At 39.6% G+C, this 12,814-nt stretch overlaps 1 protein-coding gene across 3 annotated transcripts in view; it reads left to right on the forward strand.

Annotated features, from left to right (window-relative positions):
* The first annotated feature begins 271 nt into the window (after positions 1–271).
* The window catches only part of MAEA (macrophage erythroblast attacher), a 36,597-nt gene continuing 24,054 nt past the window's right edge, over positions 272–12,814 (forward strand). The window contains exons 1-2 of one of the 3 annotated variants that reach the window (XM_010149376.1): positions 272–450; positions 4,063–4,266. In XM_010149376.1, the coding sequence (XP_010147678.1) occupies positions 343–450; positions 4,063–4,266 (312 nt within the window). In that variant the 5' untranslated portion in view covers positions 272–342. The remainder of the gene's footprint in view (positions 451–4,062; positions 4,267–12,814) is intronic. The other 2 variants (XM_010149377.1, XM_010149378.1) reach the window with 2 other exon arrangements.

The following is a 12,814-nucleotide window of genomic DNA, read 5'->3' on the forward strand; positions in this document are numbered from 1 at the left end:
GTGAAATCAGTATCACAAAAGAATCTACCAGCTTTTATTTCCTGTCGCTGTTATTTTCCATAATCTTTGAAGTGTTGGCTTCTTGCTGAGAAGGCTTAAATAAGGGTTTTGATATAAGAACTTGAGGTAGATTAATGACCTCTAGTGTCCAAGAACCTAGGTGTTCTTCTGACTGCATTGGATAGATGCAGAGATTCTCTCTTTAAACTCTAGAAGACCTGACTTTATTAATATAGAAATTCTCATGACTCGTTATTTGTCATTTAGGTGCCATATGAAACACTGAACAAACGGTTTCGAGCTGCACAGAAAAACATTGATCGAGAGACCAGCCACGTTACAATGGTGGTGGCAGAGCTGGAGAAGACACTGAGCAATTGTCCTGCTGTGGATTCAGTTGTTAGTCTGCTGGATGGAGTAGTTGAAAAACTCAGTGTTCTGAAACGGAAGGTAAGTGGTGTTCTACCTTGTGATTGCTTTGTCTTTACAAAGTGAACAGAAGTAGTTTTCTGCAATGCTGTTTGCTTGGATTTTCTTTTTGAGGTATGGGTATTACTGGCACTGTAAATAAAGGCCTTAACATGCACAGCAAAATGGCAGAACTTACTGTATCTTGCTTTACTGTGCTTATGAAATGTGACTTAGTGTTCCATGGCTAAGTATAACAAACCTCTTAGAGGTAAAATTACTATGATTTATAGTCCTGAAAGGGAATTTCACTACCCACAGGAAAAGAAATAGTAGCAAAATAAATTGATTTGCATCAGTTTTTGCTTGTCTGCTAGAAAGGTTTGTGCAATTGCATTAACTGATCATTTAAAGAGCAATACCAGGTAGAAGATGAGTCTGAAAATACGTTTAAATTCCAGTGGGTGTGTGGTTGTATGCAGTGTTGAGCCTTCTTGGCAGAAGAAAGTGCGAGTTGCCCTGGATTGTTACTTGAACATTTTTATAAACATTGAACTTGCAGGTTGGAAGGTTCCTAGGAAATAATACTAAAAGCCTTTTAGACAAAGTTTAGCAGGATAACCTGCTTCTAGCTATTCAGCTTGAATGCTCTTTTCACCACATCTTTCCAAGAAGAATGAGTTAAAAACATAAACTATATACTGTAAACCATCCTTATTTTGAATGGAAATATTACTCATCCTGAGACTCATCAGAACACTTACTTTGAAACAAATGTTGCAGAAAAATGAAAATAGCTCTGTTGCCAGTGCTTCTTCAAAAATAAATAGATGAAATAAATGGTTGCAAAGTCATTTCATTAAAACTTAAATGAAATAACCAACAGATATAAATCTTGAGACTACATTAAGTGAAGCGTCAAAATACCTTGGAGGTTCACAACGTGAAAATGACAGTCATGTATGTTGATTTGGGGTTTTCTGCTTGAACAGGTTAGCTAGGTGTTGAAAAGCTGTTCTGCAAAAGACTTCATAAATCTAATTTCTGTTTTCATCTCTGGTTTGTGAGTCTTAGAGGTCTTGAAGAATGTTTTCTTCACTTCTCTCTACTTACAGAAAGAAATTACTGCTATTTCTGAAAGAGGTGTCAGATTTTGCTTGTGGGTGTGTAGTAAGGATGTGGAGGAGTTAAGTTATTTACTTGTTAAATCTTTGCTGACTGCGGGGGCGTGTCTGAAGGCATTGCTGAATGTTTTGGGTGCAAGGCTCCATTTTAGTGTAATTGCTCATTTGTTTTTTTGACTGCCTGAAAGACTCTGGGGAATCTTAGAGCTGCTCAGAAAGAACAAAAGGCGAAAAACCTCTCTTTAACAGTAAAACTCTTCTGAAATACAAAGGTCTTGTTTCTGCTCCAAACCCTCAACTCCAGCTGTCTTCTCCGTAATCTCTGCCCCGAGCAAAATTATTGTTTTCTTTAGGGCCTTTGGACCCATGTGGGATCTCTGTTTCCTCCTGTGTTTAGACAAGGATCTGATGAACTGCTGAGATGGCCATAATAGAATTAGATGGTTCTTTTAACACCTTAACTACTCTTGTCAACACAGCAGGTTTCCTGGGTTCTGAAAATGATCCTAGGGAGACCTAGGTCTTTGTGTTTTCCCTTTTGTATCCTGTTTAATGTGCTTGTTCCCTCAAGTTCTGTTCACATCGAGCAGGGCAAGTCCAGATAGACTTGCTTCAGAGGGTTTAGAAAAGTATCCGAAGCCTTTCTGAATGCACTAGAAGGATCAAAAAAAAAAAAAACCACCAACCCCAGCAAGAGCTGTTTGAGTCCAGATACAAAACCATATAAGGAGAATCTTGTGGAATGGGAAGGGGCTCAACCTTTGTGCCTGGATGCCTTGAATTCTGCTAGTTATGTTCAGCATAATTCTCGAGGTTGCCTTCACATCTGATAATACTGCAGGCATCTAGCAAGTGAAAGTGAGTTTGGGCTTGAGCGAGTTGTTTGCTTGCTGAATAGGTAAAGCCTCAGTTCTAACTTAAACAAAATAGGCATCTCCAAACCCTATGTTACAAAGTAAGGCTAAGTTCAGTAATCAAGTAACTCAGACTTAAGAAATAAAAATAACTCAGGTTGTAGATGTTTACATGAAATTTAGTAAAAGGTTGTCTTCTGTGGTGGCTATGGTTTTAAATACTTGAATTTGGTATTAAGGGCCAGATCAAACTTAATTGGGGCAAATGCTTGGTAGGCTTGCACAAATTTTTATTTATTTGACCTTGCTTTTTAAATACTGATCCTTCCAGAAGTTGTCTTTAAATGAGCATGCATGGCAAAAGCAGTTAGAACCAGCCTGTGCCTCCAGAGCTGGAGCTGTTATCCAGTGATAATATTGTACCCTGAACAGCTTGAGTACTGGAAAGGTAGCTGTGCCAGCATGGAGTGCAAAGTGGGCTGCCAAAAGCCAGGTGATTTGGTCTGTGCTTGGTTGGCACACCTGCGTGGACTTTTTTGCTGCCATAGCTGTGCACTTACTTAGACACAAGCTGGTGAGTTTAAAGTTGTCACCAAGTCAGGCAACCCCACCTGAAATTGCATCACTAGTGATTTATCGCAGGTGGGACTGGTGCTAAGCCTCCATCATCTTCTGGTTTGCTTTCACCTTAGCAAGCATATAGGAGTACTCGAAGCTTTTGTGTGTTCTGTGGCCTGGCGTGACCTGTGCTTCTCGTGCTCTACACAGAGTCAACTAGCTTTGACCTACAATAGGCCTGTAGTAAAATTGCCTAGCAAAATTTGCAGCATAACTAATCGGCTGTACCACTTGAAGGTGGAAGGAAACTAAGTATGGCCAGAGTGGTTGTGTTTTCTTTAGAAAAAGAAAAATGTTGTGGAGGTATTTCGGGGTGTGTGTTTTGCACTGGGCTTGCCAATATCGCAGTTTAAAAGAAAAAAAAAAAAAAAGTCCTTTTGCTTCCTCTGGACAAATTTATTTTCTTAAATAAGACTCCTAACAGTAGATCCCTGTTTCCAGAGTAGCAGAGGTAAGTAAAATAATACCAGTTTAACAAAGCTGATAATTTTTGAAAAGCTACTCCAAGATCCTTGAATTAAACATTTTGCCTCTTGGCACCTTTATATAATTTTCATTATTGCATGACTGATTAAAATGTCTCCAGTGTGTTAGAAGTAATGTGGGTTTACTCCATCACTCCTCAGTAGAACTAATTCAGTAGGACAGCTGCTTGAGGAAGAAGCCATGCATAGGTTAGAGGTGGAAATTCATGGTTTTCAGCTGTTTGGACCAGATGACTACAAACCTTCACAAAGCTCTTTGCAGACTATTGCAGCAGTTGCTTTAGTTGATATGTTGCTGTTTTCAGACTAACTGCATGTAAAGCAGAAAAATACATATACTCTAAATGTCGAATAAGTCAACGCTTACTTATATGCAAGGTTACCTCAGAACTAGACCAGCCATACTGAAACTTCCACACTGCCATAGGAAACGTTTTTCTAAATGAAAGAATGCTATTGGGAGTAACTGTATAATATGTAAAGAACGCTTAGAACCCATTATTAGCGTTCTACTTTAAAAGCAAATTGAAAATGTATAGTTCTTATTTGTTCCTGTTAATTTCTACTTTTTAGGCAGTTGAATCAATCCAGGCTGAAGATGAAAGTGCAAAACTCTGCAAACGTAGGATTGAACATCTGAAAGAACATAGTAGTGACCAGCCAGCTGCTGCAAACATGTGGAAGAAGAAACGTATGGATCGTATGATGGTGGAACATCTTTTACGCTGTGGCTACTACAATACAGCTGTAAAACTAGCGAGACAAAGTGGTATTGAGGTTGGTAGCAATGTGCACTAACTTACTAACAGAGCAGTAGTAAAGAGGAAATAGGCAAACAAGAACAAGCTGGTTTAGCCCTCTAGCAGCTATTTTTATGTATGAGTGTGCCTCTCTTACTATTGTTTATCTTTTAATCTTTTTCTGACCTGAGTTTGTTCTCTTTACTTGGCATAAATTCTATTATAATGTATTAAATAAGTCAAAATTGAAGGCATAGCTCTTAGTCACAAATTAAATGCTTTCAGATAAACACCTTGCCCTATTAAAACTTAGAATGATTTTCAAATGTCACATGGAATTTCTTGTTAGAGGCCTTTAGGCTGCTGATTAAGCAGTTGGTGGAGCTTCCCATCTGTCTAACCACACTTAGATGATATTTGTAGGTGACCAGACGGAGCAGAAGAGCATATGCTGATTGCAGGAACAACTGTTCTATTGTATCAGCCTACTATTTAATGCATGGAGGGGAAGGCTGGCTTTTACTACAGAAAACAAATCTTGATACAGTCTGGCTTTTTTAGCAGCCACTAGATCTCGTGTGGTCCATAGAAACTTTTTGCTGTTTCCCTCGTTTTTGCCATTTGTGATTCTGTGGCTGTCACTTTTTCCTTCTCACTGGTTACATAGTTCGTTTTGCTTCCATCTCCTAATTACTTCTGAAGCATTTGGGGTTTGTGCACCTCAGTGTAGCTGCTTCTGTGCAGAGCAATGAATTCACGCTGTGGTACTCTGACAGCCAGAACAATGTTAAAACTGATTCTTAAAGAATTTGCTGTTTATTTAAAGAAAGCGTGCATTTCTAATTTTAGATAGCAGTTCCTATTTGATCCTGTTTCTTGAATCTTAAGGGTTTTTTTTTTGATAGTCCTGATTCCAGAAGATATGTGACTCTTAGGGTTAAAATCTTCCTCCTGTAAGGGTAAAGATGCTGAGATTTCAGCTGCATTACGTGACTTATGTACTTTGCTTTTCTTAGGTGACAGTTGCACACATCTCCCTGAGCTAGTTGAGGGGAAGAGTTTTTTGTTACTGGTGTCAAATAAGAGCATATATACCTGTTCTTTGTCTTGTACAACAGGGTGTATCTGTGGCATGTCTGTTACTCCATGTCTACCTTACCAGTCTGATCTGTTCAGCCAGCAGTGATTTCAGTAAATATCAGGAAGGTATTTACAGCAAGTAGAGGTTGAAAGGAAGGCAGAGGGGAAGTAGGTTAGTATGAATAAGAAATAGTCCTGAAGAAATTCACAGAAGGCTGCTGTGCCTCACTAGAGAGAGACCATGCATGTGAATCCAAAAAAGACAATCACTCTGGGATAATTGCAGCTGAATGGTCAGCAACTCTTCCACTTCTGGTAGACATTTCCCTCTGTTTTGTGCAGGAGCTCATCTGCTGAATCATCATGTTACCATACCTACTAGGTCTGCTGAGAAAGCACTATGGAAATATTTTCACTTCTATGGCAAGTTCTGTTATGCCTGATTAAGTGTTGCTCAGTTTTGGTTTAGACACGAGCATGGAAGTCCATCATGATAACGCTGCGAGACAGTGTGGTACAAAGCGTTGTGCTTGTGAAGCCTTGAAGCTTTTCCTTCTGTTTACTGAAAAGAAACTTGTATTTAAATCTTTTTTTTTTTTCTTTAAACAGGCTTATTTAACTTCTGCCTTCAAGCCTAAATATTTTTATTTGCATAACATCAAGGTAATTCGAATAATGCCGAATTTGGTTGCACATGTTGAGCGCACTGAGGCTGTATTTCTTCTAGTTTGCTTAAATTATGCATTTTCTTCAACATTAAAGTTTACATTTTGGCTAAATGAGGATAGGCTTCCCTCAGTCTCTCAACCTGGTCCCCATTCATTCTTATTGTGTAGTGATACTCACTTGGAGTAGTTTTTACGATGCTAAGATACTGAGATTTGGTTGTAATACAGAATTTGTAGGCTTGCTGGTTTAATAATTCTGTTTCTTTCTGCTCTTCTGCTGAAGGATATGAGCATTGAAACGTTCTCTAATGCTTAATGATGTGACTTTGCTGTAGGGGTTACAAAATATCATTATATTTTTCTCTCATCCACAGTAATCTTTGTGTTTACTGTAGTCTTAACTGTAATTTTGATAAATGTCTGCACCGCTGCAGCGTTCAGAAGCACATTACCATATGGTGAATGTGGTCATGTCTTCCCTGATACTTTTTCTGATATATGAAGACAATATTGTTACCACTGGGTAGGCACTACACCCTAAGTCAGAACCAGAAAAAAGGTGGGGTTTGTGCTCAACTTGACCAGCAGCCTCACCTCTGGATGGTAGACAAATTGAGCATGACCCAGCAATGCGCTCTTGTGGTAAAGATGACTCAGCAGCACTTTGGTTTGCATTGGGATGAGCAGTGGGAGAAGCGTGGTGATCCAGCCCCCCTACTCAACACTGGTTAGACCTACCTGGAGTGCTGGATCAAGGTCTGGGCTTCCCAGCAGAGACACTGGAGTGGGGAGATACTCAAACCCAGATTGGCCTGGGAAATATCCTAGGTAACCTAATGGAGATGACCCTGCCTTGAGCAAGGGAACAACACCATCTCCAGAGGTCCCAATCTCAACCATTCTGTGATGATGTTTATGTGATTGCAGGCCAAATGGCTAAACATGCCCTTTGCCACTGTTTGAAAAGGCTGAAGGAAACTGCTCTTTCCATTGCAGTCGTGGCTTGGAGATCCTGGGTTAAGCATCTTTTAGTAGCTGTTAGACCAGTCTCGGGAGCATGTCTCAGCCTGCTCATTTTATGCTCCTTGCATGGCTTCTGAATGCTGAGACCTGCAGAGCTGCTGAGATACTTCATGGGTGGAAACAGTTTAGAAAGCTTTCTGTTTCAGTGACTGAAAGCAAACCATTAAATCATTCATATGTTTGCCAGTAATACACAGCAGACAGTTTGCTCACAGATAGACTGTGCAATGTAGTGTCCAATTCTAATAGTTATAGAAGGGCCATGACAAATTCTAGTCTGCTTTCATAGGAATTTTTTTCTGGAATTCTTGTCATAGAAGATAAGCGCTTAAAAGCTGTGGTTATGAACTAGGAAGCAAATAGCTATGAAAAGAAATGCTGGATGTGAAAAACTATAGGGAAGTTTAAATATCAGAGTTATGAACTAGCTCAAGTTAAGAGTAATTTCTGGCGTGCAGCATATATAAAGCATAATGTTATATGGCAATATAAGAAATGGACTATAAACTTCTCTAATGTGTGTGATATGTCTTAAAAGTAGTGCTGCTTGGGAAAGTAAACCAAAGTGGGAGTAACATTAAATAAGACCTGACAGTCAAGGACAGAAATGTCACGTTTGTGCCAAAGTAAATATGGGGTGGAGGGGATTCTAGTGTGGACTTTTTTCTTGATGTCTTCTGGCTCCCGAATGATGTGAAAAACAGTTTGGGTTGAAGATGGAAACTAGGTGTTAATTTTTTGTCATTGCATGCAAATGAAGCTCATCAGTGTCAGCTTGTTACACCTAATAATGGTCTTGTTTTGCCTCTAGTATGACCTTGGAGTGCAACACCAATATAAAAATGCATGTTTTTCATCTGCAGATTCATATATTCAGCTAGCTGGCAGGGTTGTCTGTTAACTTAAACTTTGCTGTTCTGTGTTCTGCTACATTAAATGTGGTTTAATTTCTGTGCTGTTAATTGATAGGCAAATCTAGTTTTGGAAATGTGGTGTTTGAGTAGGAAGTTGGTTGCTGCTTGTAGATAGGTTTTATAATTAGGTTAGAGGCATAATGCTTTGCTGTTCTTAAGGGTGGTGGTGGGTTTTTAAATTTCATTCTTTTTCTAGCCCCGTTTTTATAGGCTAGGAAGGAAAAAAACATGTGAAATGTCCTTACGCTTTTTGCTTAATTATGTAATAGCTGTAGTGATTTTTGCCTATGTGACTGAAAACAAACCCAGATTCTGCAGCTGCCAGTCTCTTACGTATGCTGCAAATTCTCTTTCTGTCATTGCTTAGTTTACCTTAGTAAAATAATGTGTCCTTGCCCCAATGCCCCTACTGTACAAAAGATGTACAAGTGGCAATGTTTTTCTGTGAAGAATAGCATGAACTTAAACCCAAGTTTCTGTGTGTTAGGGCAGAGAGCAGATGTTTTAGAAGTCTATAAATCACTGAGGGACAGAACTACTATCATGCCCCAGGGTGGGTGGGCAGTGGCACTGTAAGATTGCAGGTATAAGAGAACGCTTGAGTTACTTTAACTCTTTAAAATAGCTTAAAAGTAGTTGATTAAACCTAGTTAACTTGACCTTGCATCATGAAAGTCAATCAAAGTTCTGCAAATTAATGTTCTTAGATCAGTAATTAAGGAGGTTCATCATCCTTCAAGGATACTTACCTAGCCATTTGCGTTAACCACAGTGTGCTTTTTGCTTTGGGGAATTGGGGGGGGTGGGGGTGTGTGTGTGGAAATTGAGTATTCCATTGACTTAAAGAATTTTGCCTAGACACATGACCATTGTAAATATTGACCTGTATTTAGAAGGGTTTCTTGACACTTCAAACAGTATTAAACCAATTGACAGCAGTCCTAAAGAGATACCAGTTTTCTTGAAGAGGGGAATTCAGATCTTTGGGTTTTTGTCAGTGGTTTCCTTCTTGAGCTGATCTTCTAAATCTGTGGTAACAGTTATTTCCTGGAGAATATCCAAACAGGGCAGATATTGCCACGCCATTCTGAAAATATTTCATTATCTTTCAAACTGGTATCATAAATATATTTTGATTAGTATGAATTAAAGGAATAGTAGCCAATGATAAAGGTGATCATTCTCTGTTCTCCCCTGTCTCCAATTTGGTCTATTTCAACCTAACTGCATGAACACAGCTTCGACTTTTGTAATTTGGAAACTGTTTTGAATGGATTAGCCTGAGTATTTGGCAAAATACCTGCAACAAATTCAGGTCTGTTCCATCATCTTTATTTTGTTATGGAAAGTCATGAAATCTTATTTAATATCTATGAGAAACTTGAGTTCTTCAAGTTGCATGGCTTTTAACCAAGTATCTGATAGCTTCTTCATGCTATTCTACATCATTGTTCCCTTTTTCAACCCCAAAGTTAAGGGTTCTTTCCTTGCTTTCTAAAGCAGTGCTCCTCAGCATTGTGAAATGGATCCTTCAGCTGAGACCTTAGCAGAAATCTGCTGAATGATTTCTGTATGTTACAGGGCAAAATCTTACTGAAGCTACCATTTTGAAGCCATCCTTTCCCTAAATGAAGTTCCTACTTCATGACTCTCAAAAAATGGGAGATGGAAAATGACCTGCATGTTTGAACATCGCAGACAGGAACACTATTAAGTCTTAACTCAAGCTGAATGAAAAACCGCGCACCAAGACTTGTACTATTCCGATCAAAATGGGATCAGCTTAGGTTTGCTTAGGTTCCTCTTCCTGGTTGTTGACAGAGGAGAACATACGGTATTTTCCCCAGAGCTGCTTGGATTTTTAAGGAAAGTTCCATATTTAAGAAGCTGATTGTCTTTGCCCGTCCCACTGGGCTGAAAGTGTCCTGAGCTTGTGTAGCTGGTGCTCTTGCCCTGAGGGATGTGCAGGAGAAAGGCGGGTCAGTGAATGCCCACAGCTGCAGGCAGAGGAACGTGTAGGTAAGAGTGCTGTGTTTCTGGAGATCGGTCTGTGCCCCACTGAGTGTTTTAGCACTGCTGGAGCTGCATGCCACTTTGTGAATTAATAGACTGTTACCATAGCAGACTGAATAATAGTATATATGCATGGAAAAAATAAGCATGTGCTTTGTTTGATACGGCTGTGTTCTACCAGTTGGCTCCCCAAAAAGCCTGAAATGGCAGTTCGGATTTAACTTACATGGCTAAGTGAATCAGGAGTGAAAACTCAAGTCTAGAGTGAAACTAAAAATACCTAGGGAACTTAGAAAAATCTGAGGGGAAACTTAAATCTAGATTTAGATCTGAAATAGTCGTAACAAACAAGCTGTGTAATACAATTGGATGTCAGTAATATGTGATGGCTTCAGTAAGAAATTCATATGGATGTTTAGAGAAAACTTGAGTAAATGAAGCAGTATGATCTTCAAGGTAAAAGCTGAATAAATACTTCTCAACAATTATAGCAGTGTATCCTTGGGAGTCTTCCTTGTTGAGACACGTAGTCGAAGAATGGCTTGTAGGCAAACACACAAATATGTACAAAACTAATTCATCAAAACAATTCTATGTTCATAACACTTCCATTTTAAATAGGTAAATATTATTCAGCTTAATGCTGGAATGTATTCTTTGCTTCACTGTCGTGCACAACGTAGACGAGCTGACTGAGTGTGGGCCAGATGGCAAAAGGTGTCTTTTGTCTGGAGCTATTTGTGTCCCTCTCCTCTGAATTGCTGTTCCCACACTAGAGACATCTGAGAAAGCTGCATGTGGAGGAGCTCCTAAACTGGCGTGACTGACTTAGAGGTGCCAGGATGTTAACTTGTGCTATTTTGAGTTACCTTATAGTACTAGGCTACAGACGAGCAACTCCGAAACTCCTTTCAACGTGTTTTGGCTGTTCGCAGCTGTAGGCATGGCAACTTTCACTTGATTGGTATAATGAATGTCTGGGTGTGTTCATCTCAATTTCAAAGTGCTGTAATTCCTGAACAGCCTTAGATCTGCAGTTTGTCTCGAGCATCGTTGGAATTAGAATTATGTAAATGTGAAATAGTCAAGATGGTTGCAGAATAACAAACTTTCTCATTGCAAATCATTTGACACTTCAAAAGCCAACAGTGTGAAGTGTGCTGTGATGTTGAATGTCTAATTTTTTCCAGTCTTTTTAGGCAAAATGGGTTACCTGTAGTCTATCATAATAGAACTAATTTATTGTGAAGTGCTTAGTCTGGAAGGCTAGTGATTCAAGAAAAAATTTCAATTCAAGAATCTATCTAAAGGAAGAATAGTGTAATCACCTGTAGATTGCCTAGATATAGAAGAAGTTTGGTTTCAAGTTATGCCTCTAAGATTTTTTCTTATTGTACGTTCTTCCTGCCAGGCAGTCCTTCAAAGTGTAAATGTTACTTCGCATTTAAGGCTTCTGGTTATTACTGTACCACCTAACAGGAGTTCACTTTCTGTGAATGTGTGTAGCTGCTAATACAGAGGGATCCTGCATGGACAGAAGTTGCAGGGCTCACACTCAACAGGCAAAGGATTAGTTGTCTTTCCTTTACTGGAAGAGGCTACAACAGAAAAATGGCCAAGGTAAAGCTATGACCAGAGGATATATTCTTCCTTACCCAGTGATGCATCTTAAGCTCTGGAGGCTTTGTCGCATTACTCTAGCATAGCTGTGTATTCCTGTGCTTATCATGGTACAGTGTACTGGTGGATAAGGTGCAGCTGTTTGCTGAGCTACAGAAATTGCTGAGGCAGGAGCAGAGGGTGCATCAGCATCAGGACAACAACTTGCTAATAACCAACCTCAGTGCTAGCTGCAACCATGAGGGTCAACCACAGTACCTTCTGTGAGTGAGCAAAGGTAGGGGGATGAAACATTTCTCCTTATCTGGCTCTGGAGTACTTGGTGCCAGAATATGTATCATATTGGTGACCACACCTTAGGAAAGCTGTCAAAAAAATTTGGAGGGAGATGAGTGGAAAATGTGAAGGGATGGGCAGTTTTGCTAGGTATGAGAGCTAAAATCATATACCGAGGAACCTCATAATCAGAAAGGCATAGGGAGGAGTCAGAAGCCAGAAGAATGCAAGTTTGAAATCAAACACCAGGTTAGAACATTATTTAATCACTAGAACCAAATTCCAACAGAAGTACCAGCATCTCCTAATGTTAAAGACAATCTTCCGACAGATAATCAGCCAATACAAGTTACTTGGATCTTCCAAGAATAAGCAGGTAGAATTAGAAGGTCTGTGCTGTGCAGAGGTCATGGGAGATGCTCTCCTGTGAAAGCTGGACTGTACACTGTGGGATACTGTGTTTACTTTGTAGACAAAAACTTTCCTGGCTCTTCTGTTGATGAATCTGTGGTTTGGCTGGCTGTGCTTGTTTCTAACAGCTAACTCTGCAGCTGGCTTTTGAGTGGGACACTCTGTCAATTACTCTTGTTTATTTTCTCTGTTATCCTCTTAATGTGTGTAGCATTATAGCACTTAACAGTAGCTTAATGAACTTCAGACAACACTGTTTTATGAGCAGAGAGTGAGGAGGCCTCTTAATGTTAGTCTGTGCCTCATTATAACTGACCTTCTGTAACTGTGATTGTAACTGTGATGTTACTGTACAGTCGCCACCTGTGACATTGTTTTCTTAGGAATTTGTGTTTCCCTTCAATCTCAATGCAGTTTCTATATACCCTGTATTCTCTCTGAAGGATCTTTCATGTAACCAGCAGCCCTTTATTCTTCCCCTTGTATAGGAGCAGAGGAATTGACTGCCAGGTTGATGTCTCTGTGTTACTGCCATCAAAACCTATCACCTTGTCCCACTTTTCTCCTGCACCTCACTCTT

The sequence above is a fragment of the Eurypyga helias genome, unplaced genomic scaffold (genome assembly GCF_000690775.1).
Source record: "Eurypyga helias isolate BGI_N326 unplaced genomic scaffold, ASM69077v1 scaffold18843, whole genome shotgun sequence".
Taxonomy (NCBI): Eukaryota; Metazoa; Chordata; class Aves; order Eurypygiformes; family Eurypygidae; genus Eurypyga; species Eurypyga helias.